The sequence below is a fragment of the Ranitomeya imitator genome, chromosome 3 (genome assembly GCF_032444005.1).
Source record: "Ranitomeya imitator isolate aRanImi1 chromosome 3, aRanImi1.pri, whole genome shotgun sequence".
NCBI classification, from domain to species: domain Eukaryota; kingdom Metazoa; phylum Chordata; class Amphibia; order Anura; family Dendrobatidae; genus Ranitomeya; species Ranitomeya imitator.
The window spans coordinates 198,282,682-198,304,241 of NC_091284.1; the positions used below are offsets into that span (position 1 = coordinate 198,282,682).

At 42.6% G+C, this 21,560-nt stretch overlaps 1 protein-coding gene across 1 annotated transcript in view; it reads right to left on the bottom strand.

The window, feature by feature from the left end:
- Window positions 1–21,560, bottom strand: part of PPM1J (protein phosphatase, Mg2+/Mn2+ dependent 1J) — an 88,391-nt gene that overhangs the window by 43,205 nt on the left and 23,626 nt on the right. Inside the window, exons 2-3 of the mRNA XM_069761743.1 lie at window positions 18,196–18,334; window positions 14,516–14,830 (exon numbers count right to left, since the gene is read on the bottom strand). Of these exons, the coding sequence (XP_069617844.1) occupies window positions 14,516–14,830; window positions 18,196–18,334 (454 nt within the window). The remainder of the gene's footprint in view (window positions 1–14,515; window positions 14,831–18,195; window positions 18,335–21,560) is intronic.

The window sequence follows — 21,560 nt, forward strand, 5'->3', positions numbered from 1 at the left end:
AAAGAGGGGGGCCCACTGAGACTCTTTCGCCCGGGGCCCTCAAAAACCTGGAGACGACCCTGGCTTCACTGATTGTTCGCGGCCGGGCGTGACCAATCAGCGACAGGCGCAGTCCGCCCGCGAATTGGCGCGGAATTTGAACCACGCTTCGCTAATCGGTCGCGGCCGGCCGAATCCTGTGTATAAATTGCATTATTCTGAAAACTTCATAAATAAACTACATACATATTCTAGAATACCCGATGCGTTAGAATTGGGCCACCATCTAGTCTACTATATAATTGTTTAAGGATCACTTCCGTCTTTCTTTCTGTCTGTCACGGAAATCCCAAGTCGCTGATTGGTCGCGGCAAAACGGCCACGACTAATCAGCGACGGGCACAGTAAGGCGGCAAAATGGCCGCTCACTACTCTCCTGCCTTTAGAGCCCGCTCCATACTCCCCTCCAGTCAGCGCTCACACAGGGTTAATGGCAGCGTTAACGGATTGCGTTATGCCGTGGTGTAATGCACTCTGTTAATGCTGCTATTAACCCTGTGTGACCAACTTTTTACTATTGATACTGCATAGGCCGCAAAAAGATCTAATGTTAAAAATAATTTTAAAAAAATAAAAAATCATTACATATTCACCCTCCGTCGGCCCCCCAGATCCAGCCCAAGCCTTTCCCGCTCCTCGCGACGCTCCGGTGACCGGTCCATGCATTGCGGTCTCGCGAGATGATGACGCAGCGGTCTCGCGAGACCACTAAGTCATCATCTCACGAGACCGCAATGCACTCTTGGGACCGGAGTGTCGCGAGGAGCATCGGTAAATGCCTGGGCTAGATCCGGGGGGCCGACGGAGGGTGAGCATATAACTATATTTTATTTTAATTCTTTTTTAACAGGGATATGGTGCCCACATTGCTATATACTACGTGGGCTGTTAGATACTGCGTGGGCTGTGGTATATATTACGTGGCTGGGCAATATACTACATTGCTGTGCTCTATACTACGTGGCCTGGGTTATATACTGCTTGGGCAGTGTTATATACTATGTCTCTGTGCTATATACTATGTGGCTGTGCTATATACCACGTGGCTGTGCAATATATTACGTGGCTGGGCAATATACTATGTGTCTGGGCTATATACTATGTGTCTGTGCTATATACTATGTGGCTGGGCAATATACTACGTGGCTGGGTAATATACTACGTGGCTGGGTAATATACTACGTGGCTGGGCAATATACTACGTGGCTGGGCAATATACTATGTGGCTGTGCTATACACTACGTGGCTGTGCTATATAATAATAATAATCTTTATTTTTATATAGCGCTAACATATTCCGCAGCGCTTTACAGTTTGCACACATTATCATCACTGTCCCCGATTGGGCTCACAATCTAGAATTCCTATCAGTATGTCTTTGGAATGTGGGAGGAAACCGGAGTGCCCGGAGGAAACCCACGCAAACACGGAGAGAACATACAAACTCTTTGCAGATGTTGTCCTGGGTGGGATTAGAACCCAGGACCCCAGCGCTGCAAGGCTGTAATGCTAACCACTGCGCCACCGTGCTGCCCTTATATAATACGCAGGCTGTGTTATATACTACGTGGGCTGTGTTATACGCTACTTGGCTGTGCTATATTTCTCTGTTCATTCGAAAAAGCGAAAAAAAGCTATAGCCTTAAAATACAAACGTTTTATTTCAATCAATTATTAAAATCAACACATTGTATAAAACAGAGAGATAAGAAGTTGCGAAGACACTGTGCAAACTGTATACGGACCAGCCTACGGATAAATGGCGCTATGGGCTTGTGTGAAAAAAGGAACATATAGGTATACAGAAAAAAAGTGTAAATCCACGGTGGGAAAAGGGGGTAAGAAGGGGGTGAAAAAGATCCCCCCTACGGTTAATGTATCTGTACCTATATGAGTTTGATTAGGGTTGTAAAAGGCCTAAGTAAAATTATGGCCGAGTAGGGTAACAATGCTCACAGAAGTGAGATTAGTGATTCGTAAGGTGCAAGTGCAACTTAATAGGGGATCAAGGGGTTAAATTACCCTATCACATAAAGACCCAAGAGTTAAAACGCTCAGTGGCGTAGGCACATTACCTCCGTTGGCGTGGAGTTGTTTTTCCCTAAAAGCAATTCTTCTAGCAGTGAAAACTTCGACAAGATGGTATTCAATGGAACACTGCACCATTTAGAGACAGATGTACAGTTGTTCTCAAAAGTTTACATACCTCGGCAGAATTTTTGCCTTCTTGGTCTTTTTTCAGAGAATATGAATGATAACACCAAAACTTTTTCTCCACTCATGGTTACCTGTTGGGTGAAGCTATTCTATGCAAGAGTCTGTCTGTCTGTCCAGAAACTCACTCAGCTTTTATGCACACACAGTGATTGCAAACAAACAGGTCACAGGTGAGGATGTTACCTTTTCTAATTCCTAGAATGAGTAGTTTAGGGCCTGAGAATGACGTCGCGGCTTGTGATTGGTCGCGGTCACATGAGCGGCACGCGACCAATCAGAAGCCGTGACGTCATGGAAGGCTCTAAACGCGCTCATTTTAAGCAAAGAAGGCTGCCAGTTACCAGCGTGATGTCCAGGGGCCTCCGGAGAGGTAAGTATATCAATATTTTTTATTTTAATTCTTTATTTTACACATTAATATGGATCCGATACCGATTCCCGGTACCACAAAAGTATCGGAACTCGGTATCGGAATTCCGATACCGCAAGTATCTGCCGATACCCGATACTTGCGGTATCGGAATGCTCAACACTAATAATTATCTACAGTACAGACGAAAAGTTTGGACACACCTTCTCATTTAAAGATTTTTCTGTATTTTCATGACTATGAAAATTGTACATTCACACTGAAGGCATCAAAACTATGAATTAACACATGTGGAATTATATACTTAACAAAAAAAGTGTGAAACAACTGAAATTATGTCTTATATTCTAGGTTCTTCAAAGTAGCCACCTTTTGCTTTGATGACTGCTTTGCACACTCTTGGTATTCTCTTGATGAGCTTCAAGATGTATTCAGCGGAAATGGTTTTCACTTCACAGGTGTGCCCAGTCAGGTTTAATAAGTGGGATTTCTTGCCTTATAAATGGGGTTGGGACCATCAGTTGTGTTGTGCAGAAGTCTGGTGGATACACAGCTGATAGTCCTACTGAATAGACTGTTAGCTGCTTTTTCTTGCCATAATACAAATTCTAAGTAAAGAAAAATGAGTGACTATCATTACTTTAAGAAATGAAGGTCAGTCAGTCCGAAAAATTGGGAAAACTTTGAAAGTGTCCCCAAGCGCAGTGGCAAAAACCATCAAGCGCTACAAAGAAACTGGCTCACATGAGGACCGCCCCAGGAAAGGAAGACCAAGAGTCACCTCTGCTTCTGAGGATAAGTTTATCCCAGTCACCAGCCTCAGAAAATGCAGGTTAACAGCAGCTCAGATTAGAGACCAGGTCAATGCCACACAGAGTTCTAGCAGCAGACACATCTCTACAACAACTGTTAAGAGGAGACTTTGTGCAGCAGGCCTTCATGGTAAAATACTGTAGCTGCTAGGAAACCACTGCTAAGGACAGGAAACAAGCAGAAGAGACTTGTTTGGGCTAAAGAACACAAGGATTGGACATTAGACCAGTGGAAATCTATGCTTTGGTCTGATGAGTCCAAATTTGAGATCTTTGGTTCCAACCACCGTGTCTTTGTGCAACGCAGGAAAGGTGAACAGATGGACTCTACATGCCTGGTTCCCACCGTGAAGCATGGAGGAGGAGGTGTGATGGGGGTGATTTGCTGGTTACACTGTTGGGGATTTATTCAAAATTGAAGGCATACTGAACCAGCATGGCTACCACAGCATCTTGCAGTGGCATGCTATTCCATCCGGTTTGCGTTTAGTTGGACCGTCATTTTTTCAACAGGACAATGACCCCAAACACACCTCCAGGCTTTGTAAGGGTTATTTGACCAAGAAGGAGAGTGATGGGGTGCTACGCCAAATGACCTGGCTTCCACAGTCATCAGACCTGAACCCAATCGAGATGGTTTGGGGTGAAATGGACCGCAGAGTGAAGGCAAAAGGGCCAACAAGTGCTAAGCATCTCTGGAAACTCCTTCAAAATTGTTGGAAGACCATTCCCGGTGACTACCTCTTGAAGCTCATCAAGAGAACGCCAAGAGTGTGCAAAGCAGTCATCAAAGCAAAAGGTGGCTAATTTGAAGAACCTAGAATAGAAGACATATTTTCAGTTGTTTCACACTTTTTTGTTCAGTATATAATTATTTATTATTATTATTTATTTATATAGCACCATTGATTCCATGGTGCTGTACATGAGAAGGGGTTACATACAAGTTACAAATATCACATACAGTAAACAAACTAACAATGACGGACTGATACAGAGGGGCGAGGACCCTGCCCTTGCGGGCTTACATTCTACAGAATTCCACATGTGTTAATTCATAGTTTTGATGCCTGCACGTGTGAATGTAAAATTTTCATCGTCTTGAAAATACAGAAAAATCTTTAAATGAGAAGGTGTGTCCAAACTTTTGGTCTGTACTGCATCTATCGTAATTTTCACATGGGACACTGGGGGGTTAACCAGCAGTAAACACTGCTAGTGATGCAGCTGCTCCACATCAATAAAGCAGCCCATCTTCCGGCTTAGGCTGCCGTCACACTATCAGTATTTGGTCAGTATTTTACATCAGTATTTGTAAGCCAAAACCAGGAGTGGGTGATAAATGCAGAAGTGGTGCATATGTTTCTATTATACTTTTCCTCTATTTGTTCCACTCCTGGTTTTGGCTTACAAATACTGATGTAAAATACTGACCAAATACTGCTAGTGTGACGGCAGCCTTACTCTGTAAACAGGACATGACTGCTGACGTCATGTTGAGTTACAGCCAGCTCCCCACAGTTAGGCATGATGTTGGCCATCATGCTCTGTCAACAGAGCAGGACGGAAGAGAAGCCGCTGCTCTGTCAACGTGACATCAAGCGGTAGCCACAGAATCACTGGCAGGAGTGGTCTGTGACTGTGACCACCCTTTATCAGCAGAGATCTGTGCTAGGCAGAAAAAGCAGGTAATTAGCAACTACCTGTCTGAATTGCAATTATTTTGCTATTTTGCCACACTTGAATTTTTTTCCCACTTTCCATTACGTTACATGATAAAATATTTGGTGTCATTCAAAAGTACAACATGTCGCTCAAAAAACAAGCCCACAGACAGCTATATTGACGGAAAAGTAAAAAAGTTATGGCTCTTGGAATAAGGGGAGGAAAAAATAAAAGCACAAAAATGAAAAATTGGCTGGCCCTTAACGGGGTTAATTCCTGTTGTTTCAGGAAATAATACATGTACATAGATAAATGATAGGACCCTGACAACTACTTGTTTGTAAGCTCGAATAATAAAGGTATTAGATAGCAACATTACGATAGTCTATATGAATATATATATATATGTTGCCGTATGATGGATATAATCATAACCCAGTCGTATACAACTAAATAGGAAGGGAGTGTGGAAACCACAAGAAAAACGACCAATATTGGGTAATTTACACATAGAAATCTTTATTCACAAAAATATTACAATCATAAAAAACCTTAATAAACTCAGGACAACAAAGGTACAAGGTGAAACAATGGTGGCGATCGCCCCAACAAGTCGCCACTATACAAAAATGACGTACGGACCGGAAGACACAGGCTACCACAAAGGACGCTTGTAGAAGTGTGACCTATGCTTGAATACACTGGCACATAAGATCTCTATGTACACTATGGGATGTCGGTGTCCATATTACCAAAAATATACCACAATGGGGTACTATCATCAGGCATTACAACAACATCGATGGCAATACAGCCGTATGTAGCCAGCAGCACCGCACTAAATGTGCATTAAAGCTGCCACATATGTGTGCTCCTCCCCCATGGTCGCATGAGACTGTACAACCCCCAGTAAAGCTGCCCGGTAAGTACCAGGGCTAACCGCCGCAAGTGCGGCTAAGAGTTACCTGTCACAGGGGGGCACTAGAAGATAGCCGGGTCCGATACCGCACGTGCGCCCGACGCGCGTTTCGGAGCGGAAGCTCCTTCGTCACGCCCCCTGACGCTTACCTGTGACAGGTAACTCTTAGCCGCACTTGCGGCGGTTAGCCCTGGTACTTACCGGGCAGCTTTACTGGGGGTTGTACGGTCTCATGCGACCATGGGGGAGGAGCACACATATGTGGCAGCTTTAATGCACATTTAGTGCGGTGCTGCTGGCTACATACGGCTGTATTGCCATCGATGTTGTTGTAATGCCTGATGATAGTACCCCATTGTGGTATATTTTTGTTAATATGGACACCGACATCCCATAGTGTACATAGAGATCTTATGTGCCAGTGTATTCAAGCATAGGTCACACTTCTACAAGCGTCCTTTGTGGTAGCCTGTGTCTTCCGGTCCGTACGTCATTTTTGTATAGTGGCGACTTGTTGGGGCGATCGCCACCATTGTTTCACCTTGTACCTTTGTTGTCCTGATTTATTAAGGTTTTTTATGATTGTAATATTTTTGTGAATAAAGATTTCTATGTGTAAATTACCCAATATTGGTCGTTTTTCTTATGGTTTCCACACTCCCTTCCTATTTGTTTGTAAGCTCTTAGCCCCATGAGAAAAAATTACAAAATTCCTGAATGACCCCTTCAATGAACTATTCTGATAATTGATAGCTACCACTCATCTGACTTCTAAGCTTCACTGCGCATGTGTAATGGTGGTGGACCGCTGCGGTCGCGTTGCTACCCATGAAGACCAATTGCGTCAGTGTAATGGGAATAATGTCTTGTATCTTTTGTAAATATTGTGTAATGTGAATTGTATTATATTGTGGTGTTTGCCTGTGTAATGTACAGTATATGTACAGTGGGGAAAATAAGCATTTGATACACTCATTTTTGCAAGCTTTCCCACCTACAAAGAATGGAGAGATCTCTAAATTTTATTTATTCAACTGTGAGAGACAATCTAAAAATTAAAACCATAAAATCACATTTTATAATTTTTAATGAAATTGCTTTTTATTGCATGAAATACCGTATATACTCGAGTATAAGTTGACCCGAGTATAAGCCGAGACACCTAAAACTGGGAAAACTTAATGACTCGAGTATAAGCCTAGGGTGGCAGCAGCTACTAATAAATTTCAAAAATAAAAATAGATAAAAGTAAAATTAATTGAGACATCAGTAGGTTAAGTGTTTTTGAACATCCATATTGAATCAGGAGCCCCATATAATTCTCCATAAAGTTCATGATGGGCCCCATAAGATGCTCCATACAAAAAATATGCCCCATATAATGCTGCACAAAGGTTAATGATGGCCCCATAAGATGCTCCATAGAATAATATGCCGCATATGCTGTTCCATAAAGGTTGATGGCCACATAAGATGCTCCATAGTATATTATGCCCCATAAAGGTTGATGGCCCCAAAAGATGCTCCATAGAATAATATGCCCCATATGCTGCTGCTGCTGCGATTAAAAAAAAAAAATGACATACTCACCTCTCGACGCTGGGCGCCAGGTGCAGGAGTCGCCGCTGCCTCAGGCCCTCAGCAACTGTGATATTCACCTGTCCCCGTTCCACCGCCGTGCACCGCTGTGTCTTTCGGATCTCTGCAGTGACTGTTCAGGCAGAGGGCACGCATTAACCACATCATCGTGCCCTCTGACCTGAACGTCACAGCCAGAGGACCCGGAAGACACAGCTCGGCGGTGGAACGGGGACAGGTGAATATCGCATGGCTCACCCTCCCCCGTCATACTTACCCTTCTGGCACGGTCTGCACGTCCCTGCTTCTCCGATGGTCTCTGGCACACGCCGGCAGCTTGTTCCTATGTTCAGCGGTCACATGGTACCACTCATTAAAGTACTGAATATGCGCTCCACGCCTATGGGAGTGGAGTTGCGTCCATATTCATTACTTTAATGAGCGGTACCACGTGACCATTGAACACAGGAAGAGCTGCGGGCGCCGGAGACCATCTGAGAAGCAGAGACCGCGCCGGAAGCAGGTGAGTATGATGTGACAGCTGCCGCTCCCCCGCCGACCCCCTGGGACTTTGACTCGAGTATAAGCCGAGAGGAGCACTGTCAGCCTAAAAAAAATGGGCTGAAAATCTCGGCTTATACTCGAGTACATAGTGTAAGTATTTGATTACCTATCAACCAGCAAGAACTCATTACCTGTATTAAATGCACTTGTTTGAATTTGTTACCTGTATAAAAGACACCTGTGCACACTCAATCAATCACAATCCATCCTCTCCACCATAGCCAAGACCAAAAAGATGTCTAAGGACACCAGGGACAAAATTGTAGACCAGCACAAGACCGGGATGGGCTACATGACGATAGGCAAGCAGCTTGGTGAGAAGGCAAATGTTGGGGCAATTATTAGAAAAAGGAAGAAACACAAGATGACTGTCAATCTTCCTCAATCTGGGGTCAAGATCTCACCTCGTGGGGTAATGATGATTCTGAGAAAGGTCAGGAATCAGCCCAGTACTACACAGGAGGACCTAGTCAATGACCTGAAGAGAACTGGGACCGCAGTCTCAAACATTACCATTAGTAACACACTATAACTTCATGGATTAATGTCCTGCAGGGCATGCAACGTCCCTTTGATCAGGCCAGCACATGTCCAGGCCCATTTGAAGTTTGCCACTGACCATCTGGATGATCCAGAGGAGGCATGGGAGATGGTCATGTGGTCAGGTGAGACCAAAATAGAACTTTTTGGTATCAATTTCACTCGCCGTGTTTGGAGGAAGAAGGACGACCACAGCCCCAAGAATACAGTCCCAACCGTGAAGCATGAGGGAAACATCATACTTTGGTGGTGCTTTTCTGCAAAGGAGTCAGGTCGACTGCACCGTATTGAAGGGAAGATGGATGGGCTCAGGTATCGCAAGATTTTGGCCAACAACCTCCTTCCCTCAGTAAGAGCATCAAAGATGGGTTGTGGCTGGGTCTTCTAGCATGACAATGACCCGAAATACACAGCTAGGGCAACTAAGGAGTGGCTCTGTGTAAGAAGCAATTCAATGTCCTGGCGTAGCCTAGCCAGTCTCCAGCTCTGAACCCAATAGAAAGTCTTTGGAGGAAACTGAAACTCAATGTTGCCCAATGACAGCCCCAAAACCTGAAAGATCTGGTGAAGATCTGTATGGAGGAGAGGGCCAAAATCCCTGCTGCAGTGTGTGCAAACTTGGTCAAGAACTACAGGAACCATCTGACCCCTGTAATTGCAAACAAAGAATTCTGTACCAAATATTAACTTCTGTTTTTCTATTGTATCAAATACTTATTTCATGCAATAGAATGCAAATGAATTATGTAAACATCATCCAATGTTATTTTCTGGAATTTTTTTTAATATTCTGTCTCTCACAGTTGAAGTACATCTACAATAAAAATTACAGACCTCTCCATTCTTTGTAGGTGGGAAAGCTTGCAAAATCAGCAGAGTATCAAATACTTGTTTTCCCCAACTGTATAGAGGTGGTACTTGGCATTGTCATCCTGTCTCTGATAATATGGAAAGTTTCTGAAACCTCTCCCTGAAATGACAGGAATTTACAGTCCAAATGCCAGTGTGAAAATTGCAAGATTACTAAATGTCATAGTCATAGTTTTTAAGGTAAACATAGGCTATAGGTTGAGCTTAACATGTTGATCCAAAGGAAGGCAATCAATATCTCCTTAAGGCAGATGCTAATTGCCCAATATTAGGGGAAAACTTCCTTCCAGACTCCACATACAGAAAGCAGACTAGTTTAGTTCCCTGGATCAACATCCCATCACAAAATTTCGTACCTATACCCTGTATATTTTTAAATTCAAAATTGATATGGAAAAATAAATGCTACAAAATATTTAAAAATACACGTAACACAAAAAGTCTGTTTTAAACAATAGGTCATTTTCTGATGATAACTTCCCTTTAGTAAAGATTAGCTGCATGTATAAGGCCTTAGTGTATGCACAGATCCATCTATATATATAATTGTCTAAGGGTTTTTCCGTCTGTCTGTCTGTCTGTCTGTCCTGGAAATCCCGGCTCTCTGATTGGTCGAGGCCGCCAGGCCTCGACCAATCAGAGACCGGCACAGCATCGACGTAGAAATCCCGCGTCTCTGATTGGTCGAGGCCGCCAGGCCTCGACCAATCAGCAACGGGCACAGCGACGATGATGTCATAAAGGACGCAGACATCCCGCGTCTCTGATTGGTCGAGGCCGCCAGGCCTCGACCAATCAGCAACGGGCACAGCGACGATGATGTCATAATGGTTGCCATGGCGACGATGATGTCATAAAGGTTGCCTCGACCAATCAGCGACGGGCACAGTCTGCCGCGAATTCTGGAATCATCATTGTCCATATATTACAGGGACATGCATATTCTAGAATACCAGATGCGTTAGAATCGGGCCACAATCTAGTATATATATATATATATATAATTGTCTAAGGGTTTTTCCGTCTGTCTTTCTGTCTGTCTTTCTGTCTGTCTGTCTGTCCTGGAAATCCCGGCTCTCTGATGGCGGCCTCGACCAATCAGAGACCGGCACAGCATCGATGTAGAAATCCCGCGTCTCTGATTGGTCGAGGCCGCCAGGCCTCGACCAATCAGCAACGGGCACAGCGACGATGATGTCATAAAGGACGTAGACATCTCACGTTTCTGATTCAGCGACGGGCACAGCGATGATGATGTCATAATGGTTGCCATGGCGACGATGATGTCATAAAGGTTGCCTCGACCAATCAGCGACGGGCACAGTCTGCCGCGAATTCTGGAATCATCATTGTCCATATACTACGGGGACATGCATATTCTAGAATACTCGATGCGTTAGAATCGGGCCACAATCTAGTGTAAAATATTAGTTTATAGCCAACAGTGAGAACCAAATGATGATGATGATGATGATGAAAAGATGATGGTCCAAAAATATTTTATATAAATACGTATCAATAAAAATATGAAGATAAATGCATAAAATGGATGGTTTTCTTAGTAAATTGCTTCATTTTCCATCCAGTAATTTGTAACTCAAATAATATAGAAGCTGAACTATAGCAAGGGCTGATGGCTTCGATGTGTGACCGTGAATATTTTATCTAAATGCACAATCGTGGATTTGTGATTCCAGCATTGCTTACTATATTTCAGCCAAATGTTTTCTAAATCTCTTAAGAGAATGATCTCTGTACCGTTTTCATAGTCTTCAGATCAGAATTGCTGCAAATTACTGGGTGCTATGATGGGCCAATGGGGACAATTTAACCTCCTGCTTCTGTGCTCATTCCCGGCAGCAGATGAAGAAGGCACCTGAGTTGTCATCTGGCAAGTAGATAAGACATGTCTGATCACTAGGGGTCAGATCACTCTGAATAGGGCTCTGTTTCAATTTACTTTGCTGTGTGGTGCTGCTACTACGATTTACAGTTGTTATTAAAATTCTTCTACCCCCGTTGAACATTAGGTTTATTTGTAAATTTTACAAACTTTGTTATTTTCAATGAAACAATGAAAAAAAAAGCAATTTAAAAAGCTCAATACAACTAACATAACAAGCACTTTCTCCAATTTTAATCCAAAAAGCCATGTCTACCGATTACTGCAGTATCAATAGTCTAAGAGCAGCCAAGAGTGCTTAGCTAAAGCCCACCAAACACATTAGATGGCTGTCGGGTGAACTATTATTCGGTTGGCAGCCATCTTGGCCTTCTCTTGTGATGGAACTGCAATACAGAACTAGGATAGAAGGGGGAAAACTGACCCTGCGCTGAGACTAGCCTGATACCCTACGATGGAGTGGGCAACCCATTCCTTGCGAATAGACCCACCGTCGATCCTAGGTTAATCTCAGCGAAGACCTATAGATAGGGGGAAGGAGGTCCCTGAAAGATCAAAGGACTGGGTATAAAAATCAGGTCACCTCCTGATAGAATCACAGAGACGGCTGCAGAAACCAACTGAAAACAGAAACTAAAGATAGCAGAACCAGAGATCCCAGAACTGCACAATATAAAACACAGAAAGCTATCAAAGCACCTAGCCAGAACTCAAGCGGATTAACACTGTTGTCCAGCAAGGAATGGGAGGCAGGTGCTGGGTAAAACAGGGTGATACAATCACCTGACCTAAGAAAACCCAGCACCAGGGGAAAAAGACCAGCAGCCAGAAAACCACAACAAGATGGCGGATGGTCAAAAAACAAAACAGATTCTAACGTCTCTCCCATTCGCAGGAGTGCTCAATCGGCTGAGCGCTCCGGTGTTCTCTATGAAAGAGCTGCTAGCGTCAGCTTATGTCATAGAGGAGAATCGGACATGCCAGATCCCTACAGGTGTTGTCACATGAACAAAGTACACATTAATCAATAGATTTTTTTAAAATAAGTTCCAGAATTGGATGTTAAAAAAAAATATTAACAGCATGGGATTGCAGCTGATTCTTTCTATGAAGTAAAACATGGCATGTGCCAACCATGTTCCTGCACGGTCAGACACAGCCATTACACAGTACACAGCAGCAGCACATTTGTAAGATTATCTCAGCACAGGAACATTTTTTTCAACATATCCAATTGTAAGACTTTTGATTTCAAGATCTCCGCTCAGTGACAGATATCTTACAATATTTTAATTCAGGAATAACACTGGCGCTCACCCTGAGGGACAGACCTCCTTAGCTGCTGGAATCAAACAGGGTAGTGCCCACCCTTGTACACAAAGCTCAATAGGATAAAAATAGAAACCGCGCTTGAGGACAGGCAAAGAAACAAATACAATAAAATATAATGACCCCAAAGATGAATGTCCCGAAGAACAACAATACTGCTCCCACTAGTGGAATGGTAATGAAACGATCATAGAACTAAACTACAGCAGGCTGCCCGCACAGTAATTGGTACAGCTAACACCTAAAAAAGACCGATAACTGACGGCTTACCTATATGTGATGGAAGCTGTGGCGTGCGGTGCACTGCTGGAGGATAGTGGAACGTATACTGATGCAAGTAGTCAACAGGGGAGGCAGCACTGCCCGTGCCTGGTGGTGAAGCGCAGTGTGGTAACCAGGGGCGCTCCGGCTGGTAGCACGTCCCGGAAACCACGAGGAATGAACGAAAAAATGGCCGACTGGCTCCTCCTACTAGTGACGTCACTCAGTATGGAGCGCTGAGGTGCTCAAAAACAAGGGAGAAAGACGGAGATTAACCAACGCGTTTCAAAGAGGCTGCGCTCTTCTTCGTCAGGGTGGTCTTTTTTAGGTGTTAGCTGTACCAATTACTGTGCGGGCAGCCTGCTGTAGTTTAGTTCTATGATCGTTTCATTACCATTCCACTAGTGGGAGCAGTATTGTTGTTCTTCGGGACATTCATCTTTGGGGTCATTATATTTTATTGTATTTGTTTCTTTGCCTGTCCTCAAGCGCGGTTTCTATTAATATTTTAATTCAGATTCAACAATTAAGCCCCATGATATGAGGAAATACCTACCCATAGATTCTCTAATATTCCGGTAGGTCGTTTTGCCCATTTATATATTACCACAGATTATATGTGATTTAAATTTTCCCACAACACATGCATACATTCATTACCCAGTGATATGCATTGCAATCTGCCTGGGAATATCCTCAATGAGCCACTTGCTCCACAAGTAGTTTGGTTCGTCATCTCTCATACTATTTTTCTTGGTATCACACAGTTGCCTCACACCACTTTCACCTCCATCTTACCCGGTAGTAATGGAACTGCTTACCCCATGTTTTCTCTCTGTAGAAATTCTTTTCTGCACAAGGTTATATCCGTGCTTCTTCTTTTTCTCAAATGTATACTACGGACGCACCGTGATTGGGCAATTTTGCCTAGGGGGTATCTATGCTTATATATTACACTGCAGCTATAACATGACCGTTTATATTTTGTGTATATACTTTATTTTGTTTTCTCGTTATTTTTCTTTTCTTTCCTACAGTTATTGTTTCTTTGTAGTAACTGACGAAGGTCTGAGTGACCGAAACGTTTTGTATGTCATGAAGTGACTGAATATGGTACTTCTGAGACTGAAGTGATGAGCTTGGAGAAACCAGTTATATTAGTTGTGTTGAGCTATTTGCATTGTTCTTGTTTGATCGATTTATATAAAAAAAAGCAGAAGTTTGGGAAATTTTGGAAATAAATCTAATTTGCAAGAAAGGTTTAATCGTTTTGATTGCAACTGTAGGAAATGGTGGAGGACACAGAGGTCAGACCCTCCAAATCAGAAAATGTTTTAACATTTTAATGGTAAGCGGATTAAAGATGTAAGCTGTTGAGGTGTCTCAGGTCAATGAATATATCGTTGGCCTTATTGTAAATATTAGTGTGTTTTTTTTAATCTACTTACCATTTGTTTAAAAGCATTTTCCAGTGCACCAATGACAAGACTCTCAGGAAACACTTGTTTTTCTAGGTGAAAGCGAGCCGCTGTCTCCATAGGGGGGTTAGTTATCTCATGAGTTGACGTGCGTGGAACAGTTTCAGTCCTACTGTCAGGGTTCAGACAAAGAGGAGCAGCCGTCGTCTGCTGCAGGATATGAATAAGGTCTCTAAGCTGATCGCAAATGTGAAGGTGGAGGAGTCTTGATGCAGCCAATGCACACCCGTATCCTGCATGACCATCAAAGAGCCCCCAGTAATAGAAACTGACTCCATCACAGACCTGAAGTATAAAAAGAGGAAATCGTTCACTACATATCCACTCCCATTTTGTTAGTAATACATCAAACATAAGACATGGTATTATTAACGATGCCCTTACACAGGTCTATAATATATCATGGGATGATTTGTACAGCGGCACAGAAGGCAGAAGTGGCTGGTTAATTGTTAGTGGTTGTGACTGGAGAGGGGTGTAGCACTGACTAAATGAGGACAAACTGGGGGGCACTGACACTATTATGTATTTTATGGACTGTAAGGCAAACTGTTTTGCAAGAAAAAATCCTGTTAAGCAGTGTGTGCACCTTACAGCCTAGCAGCAGCTTCCTCTGATTGTAGAGGACACCGACACAGCGTCCTTCCCGATCACTATGGCGCAGCACAGTTCTCTCTCGTTGTCTGACACCGATTATTATGATCAGTGCAAGGCAGGAGAGCAGTCCGCTATAGCTGAGCTATGTGTTTGTTGTAGCTGAGCTGTGTGTGTTACAGCTGACCAGTTTGTGTGCTGTAGTCAGCTGTGTGTGTTGATGTAGCTGAGCTGTGTGTATTGATGTACTTGAGCTGTCCGTGTTGATGTAACTAAGCTGTGTGTATAGCTGAACCTGGTGGATCCATGTAGATAAGTAGTGTGTGTATTGATTTAGTTCCCAAGTTGTGTGTTGATGTTGCTGAGTATTAATAATGATGAGTTGTGTATGTAGCAGAGCAATGTGTGTTTAGCAAAGCTGTGTGTGTGTGTGTATGTAGTAGATCTGAGCTGTGCAGTGTTACATGAGCTTTTTTTGTGTTTTTGTGAGCTGTGCATGTGTTGTAGAAGATGATCTGTGTGTGTATTACTGTGGTTGAGCTCTGCGTGTTGATGCCGTGTGCTGTATTTGTGCTGATGCAGATGAATTGTGTGTGTACTGATTGATGTACCTGTGTGTGTGTTGATGAAACGGAGCTGCAGGTTGATGTAACTGAGCTTTGTGTATTCATGTAGCTGAGCTGTGTGTTTACTGATGTAACTGAGCTGTGTGTGTTGATGCAGCTGCGCTGTGTGTGTTTTGATGTTGCTGAGGTGTAAGTCATGATGAGTTATGGGTGTATAGAAAAGGTGTGGGTGTGTGTTTGTATGTGGTAGAACTGTTAGAACTGTGTGCCATTTAGCAGAAGTGTGTGTGCACATACAGCAATAATGAAGGTGCAGGCACCAGTGTTACACATGTGTGTACTTCAGAGAGTGTACATAATGGACATGTAAAACTATATGTGTATGATACACATGCTGCAAAGAAACACTAACAATAGATCTATTACCTCCCAATTCTACCCTAGTGCATTAAAATTACTGATATTGACCCCTCCACTTAACAACAACAATGAATTTTTAATTAGCAGGAAATACATTTTTCTATATTCTGCTGTCTATACCTGAGCTGTGTCTTATAGTAAGAAGCATCCTGTAGTCCAAAATATACAGTAATCAAAATTTGCATGCAGCCAGATAAGCATGCATGTGCTTTCGATAGGAGTGGGGAATAACCTAATACCAGACTTCTGCCAGTGTCTTATCTCCCGCAGAAACAAAAGACTGAGCATGCTGAAATCCAACATGTCCGCTCCTTTCTCCTCGTTTCTTTTAAAGAAGATTGAAAACAAATTCTATAAAGTGATTAATGTATCCACAATAATATGTATTTTTATTATAAATTGATAACAGCAAACAAAACAAATGTACTTATTAGGTATCCAAATGATAAGCCTAGCATGACATGAATATTTTAAAGACAATATAATAAGACAACTGGTAACACAATATAAGATGTTCCAAACTCTTAGGGCATGTGCACACAATCAGTAAACTCTGCAGATTGGACGCTGTGTACTTGTGCAGCGTCCAACCCGCAGCAGCCAGATGTTACAGCAAAGTGGGTGGGATTTCAAGAAATCCCATGTCCATATTGCATCCACAGACGCCCGTGGATTCCCTGCGGAGATGGACATGCGGTGCGTCTTTCCAGACTGCAGCATGTCTATTTATCTTGCGGAGACATGAGTTTTCGCAAGATAAATTTCACCCGTACAATATATTAGACGTGGTGAATCCGCACGGTTTAATGAACACAGAGGATTTACCTGTGTACAATAGCTGCCAGCTGTTTTGGACACAGCGGACACATGCTGCGTCCAAAGCGCTGCCAATTACTGATCGTGTGCACCTACCCTTAGAATTTACCAGATTAACTATACTATTTCTTCTTTTTCAACAGTTCCGTATGAGAATTACATTTTTTCTTAGGCAAGGAACACGAGAACATATCGGAATGACTAGTATGGAACATACTATCATTTTGAGAAAGTGTAAAGGAAACTTGTCAACTGCCGTAACTCCCCCAAACCATCACTATTTCTCTACTCCATGCTATTCAAAAATTCCAGCCATCCTCTTCTTGTGGCTTTGCTATCTCTATACACTTTCAAGGTCAATTTACAGTTATTCTGCATTCAAGCTCTGCAAACGTCTCAGGACTATCCCACCTGGACGTTGATTTCCTTAGACTAGTCCTGCCTCCCATTGCAATCACACCCTTCTGTGCACTATTTATATCATTTACAAAAGCGACCACACAACCAACGCATTCCAAATCTTGTGCATGTGCGCGGTATTCGGCCTCCCTCACAATGCATCAGCGAGACTTGAAAGAAGCCAACAGTGATGTCGCGCTTACAATTTATGTAAATCAAACGCAGAAGGACCTGCTTACAATATGGGAAGCAGGACTAGTCCAGGGAAGTCTACTAATCCGTAGACAATTGCATTGCACAAACGCAGAATAAAAATTAATTTTAAAAGTATATAGCGATTGCAAAGTCACAAGAAGGAGGTGGTTAGAATGGAGAAACATTGGGGAGTAGGAGCTGTCTCATTATCTCTCTTCAGAACAGCATTGCTCCCCAGCCCCCGGCTTCCTGGGAGACAATGCGCTCCTGATTGACATGGCTGTGATGATGGCTCAAATTGTGCTCTCTCCAATTCTGCCAGCTGAGGCCGTATCTCTGTAATATCAGTACGTCTACAATATCACGACAGGGACCGTAAAACTATATGGATCCAGCTTCCTCCAGGCAAGTAATTACAAGCTCTATAGAAAACAGCTTGTAAGCGCTGCACTCCTTTCCTAGGAGACCGAGCACCACTGACAGACTGCAGCAGTGGCCGGTATCTTATGATCAGTAAAATATAATATTAAAAATCTCTTTCGTTCTTCAAAATAGATAAGTTGCAATCACTAAACAAATAAACTGAAATCACTTTGCAATTTTAACCATTAAATATAATGATATTGATCTTGAAACGTTGTCATTTCTGGTATCAAATACCTTGCACATTGGTTGTAGATCTGTGTTTAAGTTCTGGTCGCTCGTTAGGCTATTGGATATTTCATCTCTGTCTTCAGCAACCACAAACTCACAACACGCCTGGTCTTCATTGTGATGACTTTTACCGGCATTAATCACTCTGCAATAAAAATACAAAGTTCAAGTATTTTATATATTTTGTAGTATTAATGGAATTCTCCAATCACAGACAACACTATTAATACTGTTTAATAAAGTGCTAAATCCACGCATACAGCGCACATATACTGCATGGCATAATTCCTGTAGATTATATCCGCATGAGTATGCGCTATTAACATTATGAGTCACTCCCTTTACCCTTTTGATGACTGCCGCTAAACCTGTGCGGTTGTATGCTGGAGGTGTGGGTGCAGAAATATTGCAAAAAATTTACATCAAAAGCTCATTGTGGGAACGGAGCTCCGATCATATGTTGGTTGAGCTCCCTAGGAGATCGTCAATATCGCAATATACTGAAATACTACAGAATTACAGTATACCAAATTATATTTTTACAAAGTTCTGATATTTTTTAACTGAGAAAATATTAAAAAAATCATATGTACCAAGCCATGCTTGGCTGCTTCCTCAGGTAGACACAGGAACACTTTGGTGGTGAAACACCTGCTGGTTTATTGAAGTCAGCATACACCAAGGCAGGGTTCAGAAAACAAAAGCATAGCCTTCCTGGCTTAATGGAAAGCAAAACAAATAAAGTATAACAGAGTCCTTTTCTCTACGGTTTCAAACTGGCAATATCCTCCGCTCCTCCTTGGAGCTCCGTGGGAGTACCTCCTTTCCCAAGACACCAATGTCTCTCATGTCCAGGTATTTAAACAGGACCATGTGATGATCACGATTGTGACATCACCGCAGGTCCTGCTAGTACACATGCCGGTGTTGGCTCTATGGTGTGCACTCTCCTTTCCACTCTGAGTGCTCACATAAAACCAGCCCATGCATGCAGCTTTCTTTAACCCTCCCAACACTTAGTCTGCTGGAGGAAAAATATCCTGGTTTCTTACCACTGACGCCAACATGTGCAGTAACACATATCTCCTCTCGTACACTGTGCCAGTGACCCTCTCACAGTATGGTAAGTTTGATATTGCCTAATCATACTGACCTGAAGAATCAGATTGCCTTGTCTCTATTTACTGTATAAAAACAAAGCCCCAAAAACAATAGTGAAACCTTTTTTTATTATTTCATCACACTGTTTACCTTACCAATGTACAGAAAAATGGGAAAAAATTCTAATCACAACTTGGCATACAAAAATCCCCAATACAGTTATATTGACGAAAATATAAAAAAAAGTTATGACTTTTGGAAGGAGAGGAAGAAAAAACAAAAGTGCAAAAACAAAAAAAAATCACTTGGCACTTAAAGAGGCTGTCAGGTGACATTATGGCTTGTTGATCGGTGGGAGTCCAACTAATTTGCAGAACAAGGAACTTACATCCCTATTAAAATTGATCAGAATTGTGCATGGTCAACCCCTGCTTCATTTATTTCCTAAAGGGATGATGAGTGAATTGTTCAGCTTTTCATGACAGCCCCATAGAGAATGAATGGAGCTGCACTCTGGCATCCAAGGTGCCACTCCATTTTGTAACAGGGTTAAAAAGTACAAAATCCTCATTCTGCCGATTAGGTGAGGGTCCCAGCAAATTAATACCTATTCTGCAGAAAGATGATAACTTGTTTTCAGAGGACTATCCCTTTAAGGGATTAAGTTTCCATTACCACTTCATATGAACAGGCTGAAACTGGATGCATACATACAATGTGTGTGTGAAGACATCAATTTTTATGGGTGCCCATTCACATTAGATGATTGATTAGTTGTCTGAACCTGCCATGTATGGCAAATAGAGGAGATACTGTAGTCTCTCTACAAAAAGACAAACAATGGAGTATACACATATATAATCATAAGTGATGAAATAGTGAAAACAACTAGAGAACAGGAAATGGGGGTGGCGAGAAGGAAAACCACTGTAGATATCAGCGATGGTGACAGAAGACCGTAGCAAGCCTCATCAAAGTTTATGATATAAAGCTGTACAAATAAGAATATACGGTAGCTAGCATGATCGGGAAGTTATAGAGAAAGCTTGCGTTAGCACATTCTTAGTAAGTCATCACGTAGGATACAATTAAGGTTATTCTGACTATTTTAAGATTTGTAGGAGGGTGGTTGAGATCCTCAAACAGAGAATGTTAAAGTCTGAAAAAGTGAAATAGACTATAATGCCATTACTGATGATCCATTCCACTTACATTACACACCTTTAGTAGAAAGACTTAAAGGGATTTTCCACTACTTGGACAACCCCTTCTTAAATGTTGTAGCCCTCCGTGTTGAATAAAACATTTTTATACTTACCGTATCTCTTGCTCCAGTGATGTCTCCGCCTGGCCTCCTGGTTCTCGTGTGACAATGTGAGTGCTGCAGACAATCAGCGGCCACTAATGGGCTGCAGTGCTCACGCTCCCCTCAGTTGTCCAATACAAGTGTGAGCCAAGAAGCCCATCGGTGGTCTCTTATTATCTGCAGCAATCACATGGTATAACAATGTCACGCGAATGCCAAGATAAACAGCGACATTGCAGGAATGGCACTGATGCAGGAGGCGTCAGTACAGCTTTTTTTTCATGTACACTGGTATCTACAGCATTTAAGAATACATTGTCAAAGTAATGGATAACCCCTTTAAAACTGAAACTTCCCTTTTCTTAATTCATTGAAATAATAGTTCTGCTACAGTTAAAATGTCTGCTTCCTGACAGCAAGTGCTGACAATCCTATTTGGATTGATTCTGCATTGTCCTGATAGAAGAGCTAAAACTTGAATGACCGGCTAGTCGAGAGGGATTTGCATGCTTTCCATCAATAGTTGAAAAAACATTGTATACAGCTGTCGGTCAAAACTGCTACCAAATACATGCACCCATGACTTGGCCAAGCATGAGTTCTGACTGGGGAGATGGAAGTGCGAGGGACTTATTGCCCTTGAGGACACGGATGGACGTTCCCAAACGGGCCAATGAACTGTGGTGACCTCAGTGAGATCACTGATAGCACAGTGAGAAAAGGTCTCACAGTGAAGGGGCGAATTTACCACAGTTCAATGGGAGAATTTGACTGCGGTGAATTTGAACTCCGGTGAACTCGCAGAAAAAGTCTCACGGTGCTAGCAGTGATCTCACTGAGGTCACAACATTTCATTGGCCCAGCTGGGAATGCAGCCTCAGTGACCTGCGGTAACCTTGATAATGTCACCGCTAGTCACTGATGCTGCGCTAACAGCAGCTCATTCTACCAGTGGTTCTCAGCC